At 38.1% G+C, this 23,131-nt stretch overlaps 1 protein-coding gene across 2 annotated transcripts in view; it reads right to left on the minus strand.

Moving 5' to 3' along the window:
- Window positions 1-240: 240 nt before the first annotated feature.
- The window catches only part of LOC104605183 (putative E3 ubiquitin-protein ligase ARI8), a 31,717-nt gene continuing 8,826 nt past the window's right edge, over window positions 241-23,131 (minus strand). The window contains exons 5-16 of one of the 2 annotated variants that reach the window (XM_010269818.3): window positions 22,128-22,300; window positions 21,907-22,011; window positions 21,721-21,809; window positions 19,544-19,651; window positions 18,194-18,284; window positions 17,987-18,076; window positions 9,155-9,202; window positions 6,138-6,209; window positions 4,277-4,376; window positions 3,237-3,363; window positions 685-936; window positions 241-603 (exon numbers count right to left, since the gene is read on the minus strand). In XM_010269818.3, the coding sequence (XP_010268120.1) occupies window positions 597-603; window positions 685-936; window positions 3,237-3,363; window positions 4,277-4,376; window positions 6,138-6,209; window positions 9,155-9,202; window positions 17,987-18,076; window positions 18,194-18,284; window positions 19,544-19,651; window positions 21,721-21,809; window positions 21,907-22,011; window positions 22,128-22,300 (1,262 nt within the window). In that variant the 3' untranslated portion in view covers window positions 241-596. Of the gene's footprint in view, window positions 937-3,236; window positions 3,364-4,276; window positions 4,377-6,137; window positions 6,210-9,154; window positions 9,203-17,986; window positions 18,077-18,193; window positions 18,285-19,543; window positions 19,652-21,720; window positions 21,810-21,906; window positions 22,012-22,127; window positions 22,301-23,131 lie in introns of both variants that reach the window. The other variant, XM_088889042.1, reaches the window with a different exon arrangement.

Below are 23,131 nucleotides of genomic sequence, written 5' to 3' on the forward strand. Positions count from 1 at the left end.
TGCAATGAATGGGAATGCTGCATTACGCCAGGGATGCTGTGATAGATTGAAGATGCAATAGTTGAGGATAATGCAATAGTTGTGATCGTTTGAAAATGCAATACTTGTCACTCCTTTTAAATTGGTAAAAACTGCTACTGCCCTCTCTTTGCTCTTTAACATAGTTTTTTCTTTTATTATTTGTCTACTTCTGGTAGTTAATAGGTTGGTTGATTTTTGTCTACTGCTACACTTGGAAGCTCCGGTAAGGGATCAAGTCCATTTACATTCCATCGTTAAGTTCTTCAACAGGTTACAGATTTTTTTCTACTGAATATGTGCAGAAAGATGCAAATGGCATTGGCCATCTGCCAATGTTGTCTGCCTATTATATTATGATTAGTTCACACAACCACTTCAAGCACTAAGAGAGAGAAATCATTATATACAATTAACTTTTAGTAAGATATCTTACTAAAATTTTACCACTACAAGTCCACAACCACGAGAATGCTTGGCTGGTTTCTTTCCTTCCCCGTATACTTCTTTCCCTATACCAAGACTTGAGAGCCTCATAGTTGTCTGACCGAGTAATACCATCCTCGCAGCAGAGCAGTTCAACCACTGAGAACAGCCAAGGATATGAAAAAAGGGTCCCTATCAGATGGGAGGGCAACGGCTTAAGTTATGTAGATCACCACCTACCGGTGCTGGTGGCACATCTGACAAGTGTCTGCAGATTTAATATTGGCATAGGTGCAATGCTCACAGGACCAGTGACCTGAATCATCCAATCGACTGGGACCTCGGGATGTTGTTCCTTTGCCTCTCCCTCCCCTTCCCTTGCCTCCTAAACTCTTTGAGCTTGCTGTTCTGCTGCAAGCAGCATGGGAATCCACATCTGACAACCCATTCTCCAGTGCCCGTACCAGGTTCTCGAAGTAATTCCGAGTTACACTGTCAGATAAAATAGAAAGAGACACAGTTAAAATTTGAATTATCTATTGTCAATAAATGCTGACACAAGGAAAAAGAAAAGAACCATGAGGATGTCGCAAGACTGAACAAAGTTTAACCAATCTAGAGCAGGAATCAATTTAGCCGATTATGTTTTTCCTTTGAAAAAGTATTGTATTAACAACAGAAAGGAAACAAATATAGAACATTTACACCCATTTGTTTACACAATTTCTGATCGCAAGATATTCCCTGTCAAAAAAATCAGTAATATTCTAGCCGTCTGAATTAACAAAATGGAAACAAATATAGAACATTTACGCCCATTTGTGTACAGCTACGAGTGAAGTACTTCTCAACAGAACCTGGTCATCAGACCTCAAGCTTTTAAAGATCCCAATATCTCTTTCACCCCAAACACACCAAAATACAGCTATTGGAATCATACCACATGATTTTCCCTCTCTTGTTCAGCCTTTCACATGCCAACTCAAGGAATGAATAAATGGACGGGGAAAAACAACCGACCCATCCTATGTATCAAGGACCACAACCCACACATTTATAAATATTAAGCTGTTTCCATCCCTTCAGAACAGAAAAGACATCCTACCTGGTTCAACACCATTCCCCTACTTAATAATTTAACACAGCTCAGACACTTTCTCCAAGGAAGCTATCCATACAAAGAACTTAATCTTGGAGGGAGCACCACTAATACCAAATTCTACTGGCAGGGAATTCACCGAGTTCCTCCCCATTTGAAGCACCTCCAGCAGCTGAACCATGTCCCAGTCATTCAGGTTTCTTTAAGTTGGGAACCAATTAACTAATCCACTGAAGATTGAGTAGCAGTCAGAGAATAGACCATTGTTATCACTACACCACCTTCTCAAGTCAGACATGCTCACTTTAGGAACATGAGACTGAACCATTTGAAGCACCTCCAGCAGCTGAACCATCTCCCAGTCATTCAGGTTTCTGAAAGTTGGGAACCAATTAACTACTCTGTTGAAGGTTGAGTAGCATCCAGAAACAGACCACTGTTCTCACTACACCGCCTTCTCAAGTCAGAACATGCTCACTTGAGGAACATGAGAGTATGAGACTGAACCTGAACCATATCCCAATCATTCAGGTTTGTTCTGAAAGTTGGGAACCAATTGACTATTCCGTAGGAGACTTGAGTAGCAGCGTCTAACCAAATATCCCTGTCCTGAGCATCCAAAACAAAAAAGAAATGGAACACAGATGTAACAAAGGATGCTCTGCCCATACCATTTGTCCACCCAGAACCTTGTTCCATTGCCATCTCCAACTCTAAATCCTCGAAGGAAAGAAGGGTATGCTTTTCCAATACGTTTCCAGACCAAAATGCCATTCCATGCCCATAACACCAAATGTAGCTTTGATCACTCTTCTCCACAGGTTGCCAGGTTCCTCACTGAAGCACCAGCACCATTTCCCAATCAAGGCCAGGTTGAATTTCTTCAGATTTCTGATCTCCAAGCTCCCAGCCTTCATCAGTTTGCAGACCCTGTCCCAGCTCAACAGATGGAATTTGAACTCTTCATTCCACCCCTTCAACAAGAAATCTCTCATTTTCTTTTCCAAAAGATGAGCCAGACCTGAAGGAATCCGGAAGAGCAAGAGGTAAAATGTAGGCAAAGCAGCTGAACACTATTAATAAGAACCACCTTCCTTCCACTGGATGGATACCTTGTTTTCCACAAGGCCAACAAGAACCAGCTTTCTATTTCTTATTAATTTAGCTGACAATTAAAATAGTTCATTTATAATATGATATTGAAGAACTAATATCACTGCAACCTAGGTTAAATAAGACCACATCACATACAACACAACTCAGGCTTTATCCCAACTACATGGGGTTGACTAGTGAATCCTGCTTTGCATTCCACTCCACATAGGGCTATATCCATGGAATATGATAAATAATGCAATAACCAAAAAAGATATGACTACTTGATCAGTTGAAGTAAAAGGCAGCCAACAAGAGGAATTAGTTCTACTCCAGAAAACTCCATTCTCCCGTCCAATAAAAGATACTTGAATGAAAATGCAATAACGACCATGCACTTGGTGAACTAAAAGTCTAAAACCATGAAGAGTGGATGGAGCTTTTTCAGTTTGCTTGCTTGTTTCAAGTAGGGTTGTTTCGTGTGAACTTTGTTAAGACAGAAAACATTTAACCTTGTAGGATGAAGCAGATCAAATTAGGCACATGAAACCACACAAAAATGTGTTCAGTTCTAGAAGATGAATTTTCTAATAATTACCTGGTTAGTCCAGCAAGCTTTGTACGGAATTCATTGAAATCTTCTGATGGGCCCTCTGCATTCAGATAAACTTGCAATTCCTTCTCAGCACATTGATGAAGCCGTTCTAACCCAGATTCAGCCTCTCCTACAAAACAAGAAGATATATCTTACATACGACTGGAAAAAAAGAGGATAACAAGAGAAGCAACTACTAATCTACTAATAGGGGTGCAACTCGGGTTGGCCCAACTTGAGCCTTTGGGCCAAACCCAGTGTTTTAAAAGCGCAAGGCGCAAAAAAAGCGTAAGGGCCAATTTGGGCCTGAGGCGCAAGGCGCAATTAAATAAAAAAAGATAAAAAATAAGAAAAAGGTCAGAAAATTCAAAAAAATGCCAAATTTTTTTCAAAAAACGCAAAAAAAAAATCAAAACAAAAATATTAAACCTAATGTTAATAAAAAATATAAACTAAAATTTTAAAATAAATGTTTTAAAAAGCCTATTATCTAAAATTAAAATATATAAAGATAAAATGTAAAGCATATTCAAATGAAAATTTAAAAATAAAAGCAAACATATAAAGCATTTTCAAGCATGTAAAACACACAATCTCTTTTTTTACTCAATTGCATTACTTCAAGTAGCTAATGTGATGTAAAACATATTGCATTCTTGATTCTATGAGTCGCCCTTGTACCACGCCCCTCAAGTCTGAAATTCTTCTCACATAAAAAATAATGATTTTATAACTTTCAATACCTTTTAAGAAGAGATTTTATTGCAATGAATGAATGAACAACATTAGCAAATAGGGGCATGGTCGGGTGTCCGGGGACAGAGCCCCCGGCCTAGGCTAGGCTGAGGCACAAGGCACTTCAGGCATATGCCTTTTGAAAGAGGTGCGCCTAGGACCTGAGCAAGGCGCATACCCCAAAATGCGTCTCGCCTATGTGCCTAGGCGCGCTTTTTAAATCACTGGCCAGACCCATTCAAAATTTTGACAAAAAACAACCCAAGCCCACCAAAGGTGCACACCTATCTACTAACAAAGAAAATTACCTTGCAGATACTCAAAGAACTGCCTTTTAGCATTTTCATGTTCAGGTAGGTAATATCCATAGGCATAAGTCCACTTGAGCACTCGCCTACATTCGACTATCTGCAACAAAAACCAAATTCAGTAAGAGGAGAACAAGGTTTGAGTCTGACAATGTGCACTTTGTGCAAGACTACTGGTTGCTATTAAACCTAGGGAACTACCCTACGATTTAATTTTCTTTTTATTATAAAAAGCCAATCACATAGGCAATGCCCAAGTGAGGAATCCAGATTTTCTCCTCACAGAGTGCTCCTCCCACCAACCTCACAAAACTTTCAGCAACACATTTGAAACATCTTCCATATTTATATATTGTCATTCATGGGGAGATGTTCCCAATGCATGGCTGTGATGTGCTGTGAGGAGCCAATCTGGTTTCAAAAGCAGATGCCTAGGTAACAATAGTTTCACCTTTCTGCCTTGAAAACTATTGACTATACATCAATATTTTCTCTTTTTTTTTTTCAATTTGATGCTGTCTAGTCTCAAAGCACTCACCAAATTGAAGCGTGAGGCATACACCTCACATAATTTGAGGCATAGACCTTGCCACATGAACAAGGTAGTTTGGCGTATGCCTCACTGGCTTTTAGAATCATAAAATAAACTTCAGCTTAGAGCATAAACATAACAACAGACGTTTTATAATAGTAATTAAATACAAAAGGATGATATGTTCATAATGTTTATCATAAACATAGAAACACAAATTTTGATTTTGCTCAGGAAAGGAACAGTTTGGTGAAAGAAAATTATTTTTTTGTAGATCGCAGAGTAAATATGGAGACCCTTTCTAACAAGGCATTTGAATGATTGGGAACTGCCTATGATCGTTGAGCTTCTCCAAGCCTTAAGGAAAGTGGAGACTAACGTGGAGAGTGAGGATAAAAGGTTGGGGAAGTGGGACACCAGATCAGACAGGTTTCCCTCAAAGTCTTCTTTACAATCCCAAAACAGGACTGGAGGTTATTCTCTTTCCAGCTTCTCTCATCTGGACTTCAACTGTCCCCCCCTCCCCCACCAAGGTGTCCTTTTTGGTTTGGAAGGCAGCATTTAATAAGTGCTTATACAAGGTAAATCTGGTAAGAAGGGGAGTACAGCTGAAAGATGAAACTAGCATTATGTGCTATACCTCACAATAGACAACTGATCACTTGTTTATTCACTACAAGACTTCAGAGGTGCTGTGGGTTTGGATGAAAAAGCTGTTCGATGTGAGTGTCATTCCTTTTCTCAGAAGCTGGGCCAGCTGGCAACCAAAAGAATTGAGTAAAGAAGGCTCTATTGTGTGGAAGGTCACTTTTCATGCTGTGATGTTGACTGTGTTTGGTCAGAAATAACTTTAAGAATTTTGAAAACAAGTTTGAATCTGAAGATAAGCTGAAAGCTATTCTAAAGGGGAGAATTGTCTTGGGTTGGGGTGCATAGACTGTTCAAAGGAAAGTCTTGTCATTTTCTTCATTTTGATTCCGACTCTTTTTGTAAATTAAAGGTCTGTCAAGTAAATTCCCATTGTATAGAACCTTGGTGCAGATAGGTTCCCTTAATGGTTGAATGAATATGCTTTAGCTTTTCAAAAGAAACATCGAATCAAAATGGGACATTGGAATTTGAAAGATAACAACTGCAGTTACATGTTTTCATTTGATGGATTTTGTATATGATATTATGATCTATCATATAGGATGACACATTTATAATCTTAAAAGTTTAATACCAATATATATTAATTCATCTTTTGCCCTTGCATGGGTATCACCATTTTTGCCAAGGCTGCTATGTATCCAAAATATGAGGTAGATGACAAAATTTAAGATTTACCTGTAACCAAGCCTCTGTTATGAATTTAAGCTGTGATTCTGGTTGAGATTGTTTATCGCTTAGCTTCTCAATCTGCAGATATCAAGAGAAATGTCAATCTGTATGCAATATGGCAATATGATAGTAACATAAACAAAAAAAACATATCTTTTGCCAAGGCTGCTGTGCATCATAGCAGGAATAGAAGTTCAACCCAGGAAATCTTACTAGGCAAAAAACCATCTTGACCAAGAGGATTGATTCAGAGCAATGTTTTAAAACGCGGAGGCATGACACAAGGCACTCCATTACCTAGAGCGTGAGGCGTAGTTCAGAATGTAAGAGGCATAAGCCTCCTGAACACAAGGAGGCGTAAACCTCCTTAAGAGGAGAGGAGGATGAGGAGGAACGCCTCCTTCCTTTCCTTTTCTTTTCTTTCTTTTTTTTTTTTGATGAATGATAATAAATTTATTAATTCAGAAGCATATTTAGAGTGAGTTCATACAACATCCCAGGGAGAGGCGCGAGCTGCAGCCCCTCCTTGAATCTTACAAGTAAACTAGGAAAGAAAAGCAAGAATCACAACTGAGCCCAAAACAATTCTTCCCTATTTACCCCTTGCTTGGCTAACACATCTGACAAAGTATTTGCTGATCTCCCCACCCACTGTACAGTGACCAACATATTCCTTGTCAACCAACTAAATTTCTTCATTTCATTCTTGTAACGCCACATAGCCTCTTCAGGATTTTTCAACCAACCCACCACTGCTTTGGAGTCCCCCTAAATTGTTAGGTGTTGTACCCCCAACTGGTTTGCAAATCGCACCCCTTGTACAGCAACTAAAAGTTGTGCCCTGATGGAGTCCTCAATTCCCAAGGGACCTGAGTAGAGCAACAAAACCTCTCCCTTCTCATTTCTCAAAGCACCCCCCATTCCGGATAATCCTGGATTACCCAAGCTACTTCCATCAAAGATCAACTTCAGTGAGCCTTCGGATGGAAGAGACCAGCTTGTAATTGATTTGTCCTTTAGGGATGAGCACCTCACTACTGCTAACCAATATCTCCAAAAGTCATTAAAGGAGAATTAATGAAAAATTTCCAAGGTCTTCAGCCAAGTTATTGCCCTATTTAACACAGTCTTTCAATTCCTAACTGCTCCTTTCCTTTTCTTGAAAAATTCTAGCATTCAATTCTTCCCAAAGAGTCCAAAACAAGGCAGCACGAGCACATCTCCACATAATTCTCCCTATTTTTGTAGGCCAATAAAAGGTAGAATGGTTGAAGAGCATGTGAACTTCTGCTGGTAGACTCCAACTGCTCCCAAACAACAAAAGTAGCCAAGCCCAAAAGTCTGTAGAAAAGGGACAAGATATTAATAGGTGGTAACAATCCTCACCATGAGCTCTACAGAGGATACACCAATTAGGAGAAATACAGAGGAAAGTTCTTCTCTTTTGTAGGTTATCTAGAGTGTTTACTTTCCCATGGAATACTTCCCAACAAAATGCCATAGTTTTTTGGGGAACTGGCCTGCACCAAATATTCTTTTCTTTCTTTTTCTTCCCCTTCCCTTTCTTTTCCTTTCCTTTCTTTTTTTTCTTTTTTTTTCCGTCTTTTTACATGAAGTGTGCAAGAGGCATACACCTCTAGCATGACTCATGAAAAAAGCATATGAGGCGTACGCCTAAGAGGTGTCAGCGCTTCTGGCATACGCCTTAGGGCATTTTGGGGACGCCTCACATGGAGGTATGCCTCCAGGCATACACCTCCTACGCCTTTAAAAACACTGGTTCAGAGGAAGCATATGCTGAACGTTACGAGAATTTTATTCAGAGCAAGCATATGAATTTATAGCTAGCATCCACAATTTGGTGAATGCATATACTGAGATGGATAGGTGGAAAAATTAGCTCCAATAGATGATAAAACGAAGTCATTTAAAAGAACCTATGAAGTAGCTCCAAGAGATGATAAAATGTGAGGTGAGGAAGTAGACTATGATGGTTTCATCACATGCATAGAAGACCACCAACAGCACCTGTAAGAAGAATTGATCTGTTGCAAGTTGAAGGGGCCTAGGGGTGGACCAAAAAGAACATGGATGATGATGGTCCACAATTTGGGGAGATCTTTTACGCTATGATACCCAAATAAGGATAGGGAGTTAGGGGCACAAACACATAGACAACTCTCCACTTACAAAAATTCTGGACAGAGGTGCATTAGGCATTTACAGGCATCTCGGTATCATGTTTCACCTACGAGTACCCTCAGTTCCAGCAGAAGCAATCATCACCATGTGAAATCTGTAACTGCAATTTTGTTCAAATTCACCAGTCATGGGAAATGTTTCACCATGGAGCTACTTTCAATGACACCTGCTGAAGAATGAAGACTAATCCCAAGCCTTCAGAATGTGAACTCCATAGGTTTCATACCTTAGCGAAGTCAGGTTAATATGGAGATTGATTCTATGAAGCCTTTTCTATGAAAGCTTCCTTTTTAATTCAGAACAGCCTTGACAATTGGCTAAAGAAAATTATAACCTATTAACAGTACGAGTTTGCAGCAGGTGGGCAATTAGGAGAAATTCTATGTCCCGTGGAAGCTGAGTTTCAATCTATTTGGAGGGCTCTTCTGTTAGCTTCTGAAAAGAATGGAAGGAAATCATCATCATCTCTGATGCCCATTTAGTTCTGAGGACTCATTTAGTTCAGTTTGTGTACAAACCTCGTACTTTCACTAAGGCAGCCCATGCTATAGCCCAAAACGTTAAGCAAATTGACAATGTGCCTTTTGATGGGCTTGTGATCCCCAAGTGGTTTGAACCTTTTGTATGGTGCCAGTTTGTTGATGTATCCTTTTTTTACTAATCAAAAAAAGGACACCTTATGCCTTTTTAGTTATGCAATACACAAGGGCATAGGTAGCTCTTATATATTAAGATGTTATGCCGCATTGGCATGCACTTCAAAAGGTTAACAGATTCACAAGCCACCTAGATCATATTACAATTAAGAGAAATTTGTATACCTGCACAGCTTGCATTTGCTGCAAATCTGCAAGAGCCTTTTGCCTCGACTGTGAGTAAACAAAAACAAAAGAAAAATTTTAGATGCAAAACAGGTAATGCTTTTTTATCAGCAACAAAAACCAAAATACTTTATTAGTATAACATACAAAAGCTTCCCACTCTGAAGTCAAGAGGCAAAGACAAAAATAAAGCACATGAACTAAAATTTTTATGAAGTCTGAAGATTTTGAACATCAAAGTAGCTAAGCATAACCTTTCAAGGATTTTTTTGTTCCACCAATAACAATCAACTTTATTGAACTATTGAAAATTTATGTACATGAAATGGTGACAATATGCTTCCCTAATATCAGGCCTTGTAGAGCTGCCTCCAATTCTGCCCTTGTACAAGTCCAACCCCCAAGTCCAATTGACTAGTTCCATGTTGGCTTGGCCCATGTTACCTTGTTCTTCTAGTTTAATAGGATTTACCTTTTGATTTTCAGTTTGCATTAGTAGGTACAAAGATATTGAGTTTCTTGATCCACAAGATGGGCAATACATCTTGTAATTATAATGAACAGTATTCCAGGCGACACAAGTTACTCTATAAATAGATGTATTCTCTTCCATTTGAAGCTAATGGTTTCTTTTTTTTATGCAAGTTTGCTATATGGTGTGATATCTACAAACCCTAGAGTGATTCTAGGCCCCATGGAGTGATTCCTTGGGGTTTCTTTCTTTTCCTCTTTCTCCTCTCTCCCTATACTTCTCTCCTATCTTTTCTTAGTTTATTCTAGCCCTGCGGCATCCTCTGTCCATTGAAAAAACAACATTTTTTATCTCTTCAACATCAAATTTCCTTCCCAACTATTCAAGAAAAGTCCCATCCAAAGAAAGCCAATCTAAACCAAGTACCTCCACCCTATCAGTCTCAGGTCTTTTGATTTTAAAACGGTCAACAAATATCTTTGCAATTTCCTCCTGATTTGTGATCTCTTACCAGTCTTTTATCAATTTGGATATAAAATTATTTTTCCTTCTTCTATTGGCTATTGCATTAAAAAACTTTGTATTGCCATCACCCTCTTTAATCCACCTATGTCTTGATTTTTTTATCAATAACTTATGTCTTGATTTTTGTCTCCAACACACCTCTTCTCCAAATAGGGTTGCATCTAGCTCCTTCAACTTCTACCTATGAAAATTTTCATCCTCACTGTTCTTGGGCTTCCTTCCTATTGAATTCTTCAATTTGAACAGTTATATTTTCCTTTTTCTCCTCTACCTGCCCAAAGTAATCCCTAATCCACTCCTTTATTTTGGATTTCAACCATTTTACCCTCTTGTAAAATTTTACTGCTTTCCATTTAAACCAAACCAGCTCTTCCACCACTTTCTACTTTATGCACAAACTCAAGGTGAGTTAGCCACATACTAAAATCTAAAGGGTGAAAGACCTCTCACAACTACTTCCTAACTAACCTAATTGGGCAATGGTCTAAAGTTACCCTACATAGGGCTTAATCCTACCCAATGAGATTCCCAAACTAAAGAGAAAAGGAATCTAACCAATTTTGAACAGGTTGGGTTGGTTTCGTAATTGGACCATGTGTACCTAGCATACAATAGAGAAAGCTCCTTGAGCACACATGAATCGATGAACTATTAAAATGCCTCGTACAGTGGTTACTTGCTAGTGGGATCCATAGTTTCATGAGAATACCTAATGACTTTTTTGATAAATGAAAAATACCTAATGACTTTTTATAAATGAAAATACCTAATGACATTAAAGTCTTCACCCACGCACCAAGGACCATCACAAAAGCCTCTATTTGCAAAAAGCTCCTCCCAATACTCGCTCCTCTACCCATACAAATTAGGTCCATAAATATTAGTCAAAAACCCATGTGCATCCATATTCCAAGCTTTTAAGTTTAAGTGACACCATGGGAATCTCAATTGGATCAGGAATTTGAAACTCACTACACAGCTTTTTGAACAAATGTCAAATCTTAAAGTAAATTTTGAGAAAAGTTGTATAGTAGGTGCAATGTTTTAAAATGTGGAAGCATGAGGCATAGTTCAGAATGTAAGAGGCGTAAGCCTCCTTAAGAAGAGGGGGGTTAGGAGGAAGAGGAAGGGGGATCTCATTTTTTTCTTTATTTTTGATAAAAATCTTTTATATAAAGAAGAATAAAAATGCACAACACTGGTTGAAAGGGGGTCTTGTCAAAGCGGAGCAAGACCCTCCCTAACACAAAAAAAGGGCTGCATTGAAGGGGGGGGGGGGGGGGGTCTGGAGGTCAAAGCCACCCAGCCAAAGGGACCAAGGCAGACCACTTTCTTTCCCCTGATCTTTTCTTTCCCTCCCTTTCTTTCTCTTTCTTTCTTTTATTTTCCTTTTTTTCTTTTTCCTTCTTTTGTCTTTTTATATGAGGTGTACACCTCTAGCATGCCCCATGAAAAAAAAACGCATGAGGTGTACGCCTCAAAGGTGTCAGCACCTCTGACATATGCCTCAAGGCATTTTGGGAGTGCCTCGCCTAGAGGCACACCTCCAAGCGTACACCTCCCATGCCTTTTAAAACACCGAGTAGGAGTTAATTTGGGGGAAGGGGAGATTCTAGTGTGTTGATATCTTGGAGTGTGCAGTGTCTAACTGACCTCTAAATTACCTTTGTTTGCCATTGGGAGATAGTCCACAGAGAGGAGGGTACTGAAATCTAAATGTGGAGAGGTTTGAGAAGAAACTGGCCTCGTGAAAGAAAATTTATCTCTCTCTTATAGAAAGAATCACCCTAATTAGGTCTGCCTGAGCTAACTTGTCTATTTTTTGTCAGTTTTCAAGGTCTCAGCAGGAGTGGCTAGCAAGTTAAGAGAAATTAATGAGGGATTTCCTTTCAGAACCAAGGGAGAAAAAGTACCATAGGGTTGGGTGGGAGGTGGTATGTAGGAAGTAAGAAGGATGGAAGCCTAGGCATTGGGAACATAAGGAAGAGAAATTTGACACTTTTAGAGAAATGGTTGTGGAGATTCTCACTAGAAAAGGAAAAGTTGTGGGTTAAGATAGTGGGTAGTATTCATGGGATCACAGAGAATGGATGGCACTCTGGTATTCTGGCAAGGACTACAAGGGCTTCTCCTTGGAAAGCAATCCAAGATGTTTTGCCTCTATTTTCTCCCTAGATGAGGTATGATTTGAAATCTAACCACCTCATTAAATTCTAGGAACAAGTTAGGGTTGGGGATTATCCTTTAAAAGACCAATTTCCAGCTCTATTTGCTATTTCTACCTTTAACAATGAACTGGTATCTTCCTTCCTTGCACCTTCTCACTCGACCTCTGGGTTTGGTTGGAATTTGGGTCTGAGAAGAGACATCAGGGACACAGAATTGGACAATACCTTATCCTTATTATCCATCCTTGATCGGATTTTCTTAGAGCCAACAAAGGTAGACTGTAGACAGAAGAATTTGGACCCTCTCTCCACCTGGTACTTTTTCTTGCGTTTCCTTCTTCAAAGCCCTCATTCAGCCAGTTGTCCCTCTTTGTTTGTCTTTTCCTGTTAAAGAAGTGTAGTGTCTACCTATACCTCAGAAGGTGGGAAGTTTTTGTTAGGAGGCCTTTCTACAAAGTTATTGGTGAGTCTGGGTATCACTTACTAATTTCCTGTCAATTTGCAAACTTTATTTGGGAATGGTATACTTCTTTGTTTGAGTGCAGGTGGAACTCTCCAATGAATGTGCAAAGCTTGTTTACTTCCTTACCTTCTAACCGGCCAACGAAAAGGGCAAGGATTGTGGAGATGCGTTAGGGCTGCAGTATGTTGGTCTATTTGGGAAGAAAGAAAAGCAAGGATTTTCTCAGAACAGGAGAGAAGTATGGAAGTAGTGGTAAAAGTGATTCACATAAGAGTAACTCATTGGCTGAAAACCTTGGATCTGTTTGCAGAATTTTCAGTTGATGATCTGAGTAGGAACTGGAAGGAAATTGCAAATTCATACTCAGCCAGGAAGGTCTCTAGCGCAAACTGGAATCCCCCACCTCTTGGGTGTACCAAACTGAATTTTTATGGCAGCAGCATGGGTAATCCAGGGCCTTCTGGAATAGGGGGAGTCATGAGGGATGAAAAAGGGAATGTAATTGCCATGTTCTCTGGCCCAATTGGATTGGGAAACTCATTGAGGCCTGAAATACTAGAAGCTTTGGAAGGGGTTCAAAGGGCTAAAGATCTGCATATAAACAAACTCATCATAGAAGGTGACTTCAAGACTATAGTGAGCTGGTTAAATGAACACAACTCAAGACTCTGGAGCTACAGCAATGAAAAGAGGAAATTTAACTGGCTGACAAAGGACATGAAAGTTTGGTGCACTTGGGTAAAGAGAAGTGTGAATGCTTTTGCAGATGGTTTAGCTAGAGAAGAGTTGAATAGGAATTCGGATTTTGGGCCCAATTGTGATTGTTTTTGTATCTTGTGTGTCTAGTGACAATTATGGGCAGTTAAGATAGTTTAGCTCCCCTTCCTTGCATTATTTTCCCTAAATTTTAAATGAAATCTCTGTTATTGATCAAAAAGAAAATTAAGTGACACCAAAAATCTCTATTAACTCCACACACTCCACATCATTTTTCCACAAAGTAACAAAGCCATTTGAAGCCCTACATGATGGTGCTAAAGACCAACTTATACCCCTAGAGCTCCAAACACTCCTATCCCATCTTCTATCCACTTTTAACTAAAAAAATCTGTGCATGAGTGGCTGTTAAATCATAAGGAAATAGCAGGAGATTCAAAGAAAAACCTCCTCATGATTTAGTTTGACAGCAGTGGTAGGGGAAATCCAAGGCAATCAGGTGTAAAGCCCAGGGATGAATGATGTAATGTAGTTGGAATGTTTCCAGGGCCAATTCATAATGTTAACTCAGTGAGGGCATAAGTTATGGTGGTGACAGAAGGGATTAGAAGAGTAAGAGGACGAGATATACAGAAATTATTTATAGAAGCTGATTCAAAGATGGTAATAGCATGGCTGTTAAATAATGAGGAGGTTCTGTGGATTTATAGAAACAAAGTTAAGAGGATTAGATGGATGACAAGGAATATGACTGTTTATGTGCAGTGGGCTCCAAGATCGGCCAACTCTATGGCTGACACTCTAGCTAAACCAGTGTTTTAAAAGCAAAAGGCAAAAGGCACAAGGGCCATTTTGCGCCTGAGGCGCAAGGCGAGGCGCACGGCTTTTTGAGGCAAGGCACACAATTTAAAAAAAAAAAATCAAAAAATTATAAAACATAATACTAATAAAAATATAAACTTACATTTTTAAATAAATGTTTTAAAAAACCCATTATCTAAAATTAAAATACATAAACATAATATGTAAAGCATATTCAAATGAGAATTTAAAAATTAAATCAAACATATAAAACATTTTCAAGCATATAAAACCCACAATCTCTTTTTCTCTCAATTGCATCAAGTAGCTAATGTGACATATTACATTCCTAATTCTACGAGCCGCCTTTGTGCCATGCCCCTCGAGGCAAGGAGCAAGGCACACCAACTAAGGCGCAAGGCGCACTAGGCGTGCGCCTTTTGAATGGGCTGTGCTAGGACCTGGGCAAGGCGCCTACCCTAAAATGTGCCTTTTAAATCACTGAGCTAAGCAAGGGGCTGCTGAGAGAGAACAAATTTTGGGCTTTGTTGTAATATATATGAGAGGGTGAGGGACCATTCTTTGTAAATTAGAATGTAAAGTTTGTATATATTATTCTCTTTTTAATGAAATTTATGTTATTCATCAAAAAAAGCAATGTGTATGAGCATATGCCAATCACCATACCCATCTAAACAAGCTGTTCATAATGGTGTTAGTGATCTTACCTCCTTTCCATCTTAGTGGCTGCAGACCATCCAAATGGCTTTTCTATAGGAAATGGTAACTTTCATTAATTCTGATAATTATAGAATTACAAGTGCCACCTTCCAAAAAGGTGACCCTCATAACATAATCAATTTACAAGCGTGCCCAAAATAAAGTCTCCCTAATAACCCCTTGCTTTGCTAAAACATCAGCCAATCAGTTTGCTGACCTCCTAACCCAGTTAAATTGTGCTCCTAGCTCCCTTGTCAAGTTCATTATTTCCTTTATATGCTAAGGGGGCAAGCGTCCAAATTATCCACCCTGGGACCAATTTTGAATCCCCCTCCACTTCTAAATGTTGGAAACCCAACTGTTTATCCCATCTGAGCCCTTGAAGGAAAAACAGATTTCACAAATTATGAGTTCTACGAAGTTGTAATTTAAGCATCCCATATCCCAATCGTTTAAAAAGCTACCCTATACAATCTTACCATCCACATTAATAGCGTAGTAGCATCTCATGACATGTCTAACCCACAAAAACATAGAAGATCTTCACATTAGTCTATCCCATACCAGCTATCACTACAAAAATCAATACCAGTGATAACACCTGATTTGTATATAGGCAACTAACTTTCTAATATGATCATATACTTTTGCAATAACGTTTCATATGATTAAACCATAAAACTCGAGTATCTGCAGCTCCCAATACACCTCTACCATACTTTCATTTATAGATTTGGCCACCATTATTTTCTGTTTTTGTTAAGATGTTAAAATCTGAAGTCGCACTACAACTAGCAGTTGATTTTGGTTTAAATATGTAACTTTCATCAGATTGATTACATTTTTAAATGTCTTTCTATTAACAAAGATATAATTCTACACAATGAAAATAAAAAATATATATATATATAATTCCAAGCAAAACCAGATCCCTTACACATTTGGATGCATCAAATTAGCATTAAAATCTACTAAGTCCATAGTTGCAGGCATAAATGAAGGCTATAAAAGCAGAATATATAAGAGGCCTCCCACAAAAGGTATGCTGTACAGGAAGTTCAAGTTCAATGTCCAAGGAGAGTTCAAGATTAGAGGAAGCAAAGAACAAAAGGTTCCTTAGCTATAGAGATACTTGTGCTCTTAATTAGAGGAACCTCTATTGGGAAAAAGGCACAGGCATTCCAGGAAGAAAAATAATAATTTTAACTCTACTTTTAACAAGATTGCAATTCAACGATGCTAAACAAGAGTGAAAAAAGCATGAAAGACAAGTTATACAGAAATCTATGTTAAATATCAAGCCAATACCCAAGAAAATATCATAAGTTGATCTACAGCACTGGTCCTCTGATGGCTTTCTGTATAGTAGTTTTAAGTTACCCTAGCCCTCATCTTTGTTTTGGACTCTCCTTGTGCACAATTCAAATTCTTACTTTTTGCTTTTACATTTTTTTGAAAACCTTTCCATATAAGGCCATACTACGTATTTATACTTTCTGAAGCATTAAATAAAATAGAAGAAATCAGTGATTTAAAAGGTAGGCACACAGGCGAGGTGCATTTTAGAGTAGGTACCTCACCTAGGTCCTAGACGCAGCACTTTCCAGAGGTTCAGCCCAGGCATGCGCCTTTTTAAAACTTTACACTTTTTTGCTTTTTTCAACCTAGTGGCTAGGCCGGGGGCCAGACCATAGTTACTTGAGGGGCTTGGTAACAATGCAGCTCATAGAATCAAGAATGCAATATGCTCTACATCACATGATTCACATTAGCTACTAGAAGCAATGCAATTGAGGAAAAAAAAGAGATTGTGGGTTTTACATGCTTGCAGTGATTTAAAAGGTGTGCCTCAGACGCGCCTAGGCGCACAAGTGAGGCACATTTTAGGGTATACACCTCACCCAGGTCCTAGGCACACCCCTTTCAAATGACGCACACCTGGTGCGCCTCAGACCAGGCATGCGCCTTTTTTAAATTCTACGTTCTTGGATTTTTTTCGAGCCTAATGGCTGGGCCAAGGGCTCCACCACCAGACCCCAAACCACAGCCCTTAAGGCATGCCCAAACGAATCCATGTTAAGGTCTTAAATTCTTGTTTCTCAAAAAAAAATAATGATTTATACAATATCTTCTTAAAAGGCAATTAAAGTTATCAAATCATTATTTCTTATGTGAGAAATAAGAATTTAAGACCCTAACATGGACTTGTTTGGGCTTGCCTAGAGGGGCGTGGTACAAAGGCAACTAGTAGAATCAAGAATGCAATATGTTTTACATCACATTAGCTAATTGAATTCATATAATTGAGGAAACAAAGAGATTGTGGGTTTTACATGCTTCAAATGCTTTATATGTTTGTTTTTATTTTTAAATTTTCATTTGAATACGCTTTACAAGTTATGTTTATGTATTTTCATTTTACATAATAGGTTTTTTAAAACATTATTTTAAACTTTAAGTTTATATTTTTTATTAACATTATGTTTAATATTTGTTGACTTTTTTGTATTTTTTGGCATTTTTTAATTTTCTGACACTTTTTTTTATTTTTAGCTTCCTTTTTCTATTTTTGTGCCTTGCTTCAAAAAGGTGTGCGCCTCACCTTGTGCTGGCCCTTGCACTTTTAAAGCACTACATGCTTGAAAATGTTTTATATGTTTTATTTTATTTTTAAATTTTCATTTGAATATGCTTTACACGTTACGTTTATGTATTTTAATTTTAGATAATAGGTTTTTTAAAACAGTTATTTTAAATTTTAAGTTTATATTTTTTAATAATATTATGTTTAATATTTTTTTGAATTTCTGACATTTTTGGCATTTTCTTGTATTTTTGTGCCTTGCTTCAAAAAGGTATGTGTCTCACCTTGTGCCTCAGGAGCAAATTGCCCCTTGTGCTTTTAAAACACTGCAAGAAACAATTTTCCAGGTGAGAAAGAAATGGCTTAGTTTAGCTGAACATACTGACTGATTGGTTGCCCATCGTTCATAATAATGAGTGTATCTCTCCAAGGAATTCTTAGCCATCTCTCTTCTTCTTTCAGTTTCATCATACTATAAACAACAAAAGAGAAGTTACTTTGATCCTCAACTAGAGATTCAAATTAAACTCAGAAGCATAGAGAAAATATTGCTTGGATTGTAACAGAACGGCATAAACATGTAGCATACCGCTCCCTCTTGCTTTGCCGTCTCATACCGATTACATGCATAGAAACCACCTGTCCTCTCACCATGATCTGACCATGCACCGAGGCACAGCCTGCAAACAATTTATATCATGCATTAACAAAATAAACATCATTTCTCTTGTAACAACATATTCTCTGCATAAAAAAGTATATCACAGAAGATATAATGTACCATGGACGAGTATTCCATGTACAATCTATTCATTATTTACTTTTTTGTTATAATTGAAAAATATTTAATAAATTAATAACCAAAAAGAGACAACTGTTACAAGAATCCCAGAGTAAGGCACAAGGTGCAGCCTTACTCTAAAATAAGGCTAAAAATAGACAACAAGAAACAGAGAAAAAAGTCTATTACATTACAGCCCACAACAATGTATCCCAGTTAACCCTTGTTTGGGAAGTGAGTCAGCTATACTGTTTGCCAATTGATCTTCTCACCAATTAGCATCTCACATTCATGGATCTTGTTAGCCAACTGACTTTCTTTATAATATCACTTAAAACCCATGCAACTGCGTCCAGAGACAACAACCATCCAATAACCACCTTAAACCTTCAATTATTAGATTTTCTACACCAAGTTGACTAGCTAGTTGAACCCCTTGTAATACTGCCATTATTTCAGCCCTGTTAGAGGTGCCTCTTCCCATAGGTCCCGAAAACAAAGCAAATATATTGCTATCCTTATCTTTTAGAACCCCTCAGATACCAGACAAATCAGGTTTACCTTGACTTGAGTACAACTAGCTAATTGTTTACAATTATTTTTTGATCAATAACAAATAACTTTTCATTAATAAAGATTAAGACTGGTTAGGGGAGATAAGCTCTTAACTCTCCCATCTGAGAAAGAATGCTGTCCAAAAATTCCAGATTACGTTACAAGTGAACCCAAAATAAAGAAACCCTATTCACCCCTTTTAACCCATATAAGTTTTATATCAATTTCCTTTGTTAGCCATTTGAACCTCTTATTTTAACCCATATAAGTGTTATACCAATGTCCTTTGTTAGTCATTTTAATCTCTTCTTCTCATTACTGTAGTTCCAAAGCCCATTCATTTCTTCCTTCAGTCTGCCCACCAACACTTTAAAGTCTCCTTCTATGATCAATTTTCAAATGCTTAGCCCTTTAGCTCTTTGTACTCCTTCTAAGACTGCCAAGATCTCAGCCCGAAGAGAGACACCTATACCAATTGGTCCTGAAAAAAGAGCAACAGAATTCCCTTCCTCATTCTTTAGTCTACCCCCAATGCCTGAAGGCCCTGAGTTTTCAGCACTACTTCATTATTTACAAATTACAACATAAGGATAAAAATCTTACCAGCAGAACTCAAATTTACAAGGAGGTGTGCATGTGATATGCATACAACCTTGATTCTTCTCAATAGGACGCTTGCACTTAGGGCAAGGCTTGGAGTTAGCTAATATCCTGGACATCACCAAATGAACAAAATATGTTAGTATTAAGCAGGAATATAGAGGAATAAACAGACACAAACACAAATTGTTTTTTGTGGTTTTAACTAAGCGGAAAAGGGCAGTATTAGCAAAGATATGCACCACTAGGACAGGATTTTGATATAACAGCAGGCACATTAGGAAGCAGGAGAAAAGATGAACATTTTATCAATAGGAAAAAGAATGTTCTCTTATGAAGCAGGAATTATCTGTTTTCTGAATCTCACTTGTTTCTGTAAGTTGTATTTTATGTGTTGCCATCCATGTGCTGTTGTTTACCCATGCAACTATCAATAATATGGAAGGTAGGGTTTTGTCATCATTAATAATCTTCTTTGACCATTGTTGCAACTTGCAATAAAAAACATATATTGATGGGCTAGCTGTAAGAATGGGCTTTAAGATGGAAAATCCAAAGGCACTTAAATCCTACGCTGGGAAAGGTAAAGGGGTGAGAGTGAAAACAAAGAGAAAAATGAATGAAGTGGAGAGACTCATTAATGATGTTGAAGGGGATAGGGAGTTCAGTGCTAGGGGAGAGAGAAGGAAAGGAGGGTTGTAGATTGGTAGAGGTTGGGGTTGTAATAGAAAGATTGTCATTAATATTATTAGTTGGAATGTCAGGGATCTAGGAAGTGCTACAAGAAGGAAAATTAAGGATGTTTTCAAAAAGGGAAAACCGGATATATTGTTGGTCCAAGAATCCAATTGTCAGGAGAATGACAAGAGATGGATAATAAGTGTTTAGAGTGAGAGGAACATTAGCTGGAGCTTTGCCCCATCCTGGGGTGCCTCAGGTGGTATATTAAGTTTATTAACTGTATGGAAGGAGAAAACAGTACAATGCATGGAAGAACTGATTGGAAATTTCAAAATATCTGTTAAGTTGAAAAATGTCCAAGATGGATTTGTGTGGGTTCACGAACATCTATACGGAAAGCAACCTTGGTAGGAAGAACTCCTATAGGGAAAGACTTTGGTGTGGGAACTGGGAAGAACTTGCAGATGTAAGGGGGCTTGGGAGAGAATTTGATGTCTAGGAGGAAATTTCAATGTAATTAGATTTGCCAGTGAGTCAAAGAGTATAAGACAGAGGGTGACTACCAGCATGAGAAGATTTAATGATTTCATAGAAGCTTTTGAGCTGAAAGAAATGCCTTTGGGATAATTCAGAGTCAGATGGTCAAACCTCCTGGCAAACCCTATATGCTCCAAATTAGACAAATTTCTAGTATCCTTGATTGGGAAGAATACTGGAGTGGCCTTTTCGGTAGTGTTCTACCCAATGTTTTAAAAGGCGTGGGAGGCATATGCTTGGAGGCGCGCCTCCAGGCAAGGCGCTCCCAAAATGCCTTGAGGCGTATGCCAGAGGCACTGACACCTTTGAGGCGTACGCCTCAAGTGCAAGAGGCGTAAACGGTACACCTCATGCACTTTTTCCATGAGGCATGCTAGAGGCGTATGCCTCATGTACATCTTATATAAAAAGACAAAAAAAAAAAAGGAAAGGAAGGGAAAGGAAAAGAAAGGGAATGAAATGAAAAAGAAAGAGAAGAAAAGAAAGAGAAAAGGAAAGAAAAGAAAAGATAATGAGAAAGAAAGTAGTTTGCCCCCTGCCCCTTTGGATCCGCTTTGAAAAGACCCCCCTTTCAACTAATGCTATGCATCTTTGTTCTTCTTAATATAAAAGATTTTTATTAAAAATAAGAAAAAATTTGAGAACCCCCCTTCCTCTTCATCCTTGTAACCCCCCTCTCTTAAGGACGCTTACACCTCCTTGTGTTCGGGAGGCTTGCGCCTCTTGCATTCTGAACTACGCCTCACGCCTCTAGGCAGTGGAATGCCTCGCATCACACCTCCACGTTTTAAAACATTAGAAGACATTCTAATATCTAATGAAGTAGAGGAAATTCCTTTAAAAATAATTAGTGTGTAAATATTAAAGAATATTAGTTCTAATCTGAAGACGAGTTGGCCTCAAGATTTAATTTAATTATGGGAGTCAAGTTTACTTATAAGGAGGGCTATATATAAATTTACCAATTCATATTTTCAGATTCAGCACTATTCTTCAGAATCCACTTGGCTACAGTGCCACAGTCCACTGGACGGTGAGCTTCCTCAGTACACTGCACGTTCAGATTCAAAAGATACTAGTTTATCATGTAAAAAGAACTGAAGAAAAAAAAAACAAATGAATGTTTCTAACTACCAAATGGTACTTACATTCCAACAAAAGCCATATGAACATTTGCACATAACATCGTAACTCCCACTACCAACAACAAAATCTACAGCATAATCACAGCCTGGTGCAGGACACCATTTGGTCTACAAACACCAAAATAAAGAAAAAAATTAAACAACCATGAATAGAAATTGTAATAGCACTTGCAGAATAAGAATTTGTTAAATGATGTACTTTGTAATTCAACCCCCAGATATACCTTTCTATTGTCTTCAATATAAGATCTAAGTAGGTAACGGGAATATTTCTCCTTATCTTCATTAGGTGCCAAAATGTTGATCATATCTTGACCAACAGCAGCACCACAAGATGGATCAGGACATCGCAACATCAAACATCCAGGACCATCATTAATTGAGGTGCTAATATAACCTGTGCAAAAAGAAGATTATTGTAATTTCCTGAAAGTATTAATAGATTCTTCAATTCTTTTTTTTTTTTGATAAATATAGATTCTTCAATTCTTCAGTTCAAATGAAAAAAAAAAGATCAATTAGAAGAACCAATGAGAGAGAGAGAGAAAGAGAGATCAAATAACAGGAAACTTTACCAGCATAGCAAAAATAGGGAAAAAAAGAAAAGGGAGAGAAACAGAAAAGTAGGAGGATAAAAAAAATCAGATATTAAAAGTCAATTAAAAATATCATGAATCAGTGATATTTTAATTAGACATCATTTGGGTAAGCTTTGGCTTTTGAACTTTTTAAAGTCCAAAGTAGAAAGCTAATTACAATAGGAAGGAAGTGGCTTGTTCAGCTCCTAACAAGAATTTTCCTCATCCATTGTGGTTTATTCCAGGGTCTGGTTTCATAAAGCTTAATTTTGATGGAAACAGTGAAGGAAACCCCACCCTTCGGGCATTGGAGGGGTCTTCAGGAATCAGGAGGGCGAGATTAATGCTATGTTTTCTGACCCAATTGGGAAGGAGATTCTCTCTGAGCTAAAGTGATAGTTTTCTTGGAAGGTGTCAAAAAGGCAAAGGGATTCAACATAAGAAGTTTGATTATTTAGGGAGACTCTAAATTTGTAATAGACTGGCTGAAAAAGGAGGAGAGTAGCATGTGGAGTTACTTCATACTTGAATGAAAAAGGAATCTTTAAATGCTTGGCTTGGGATAAGATAGTGAGTTTACAATGGGTCAAGAGGTGTGCTAATTCCTTTGCAGATGCAAAGGCCAAACAAGGGTTGGCAAGAAATCATTT

The sequence above is a fragment of the Nelumbo nucifera genome, chromosome 1, assembly GCF_055504915.1.
Source record: "Nelumbo nucifera cultivar China Antique chromosome 1, China Antique-T2T, whole genome shotgun sequence".
In the NCBI taxonomy this organism is placed as follows: domain Eukaryota; kingdom Viridiplantae; phylum Streptophyta; class Magnoliopsida; order Proteales; family Nelumbonaceae; genus Nelumbo; species Nelumbo nucifera.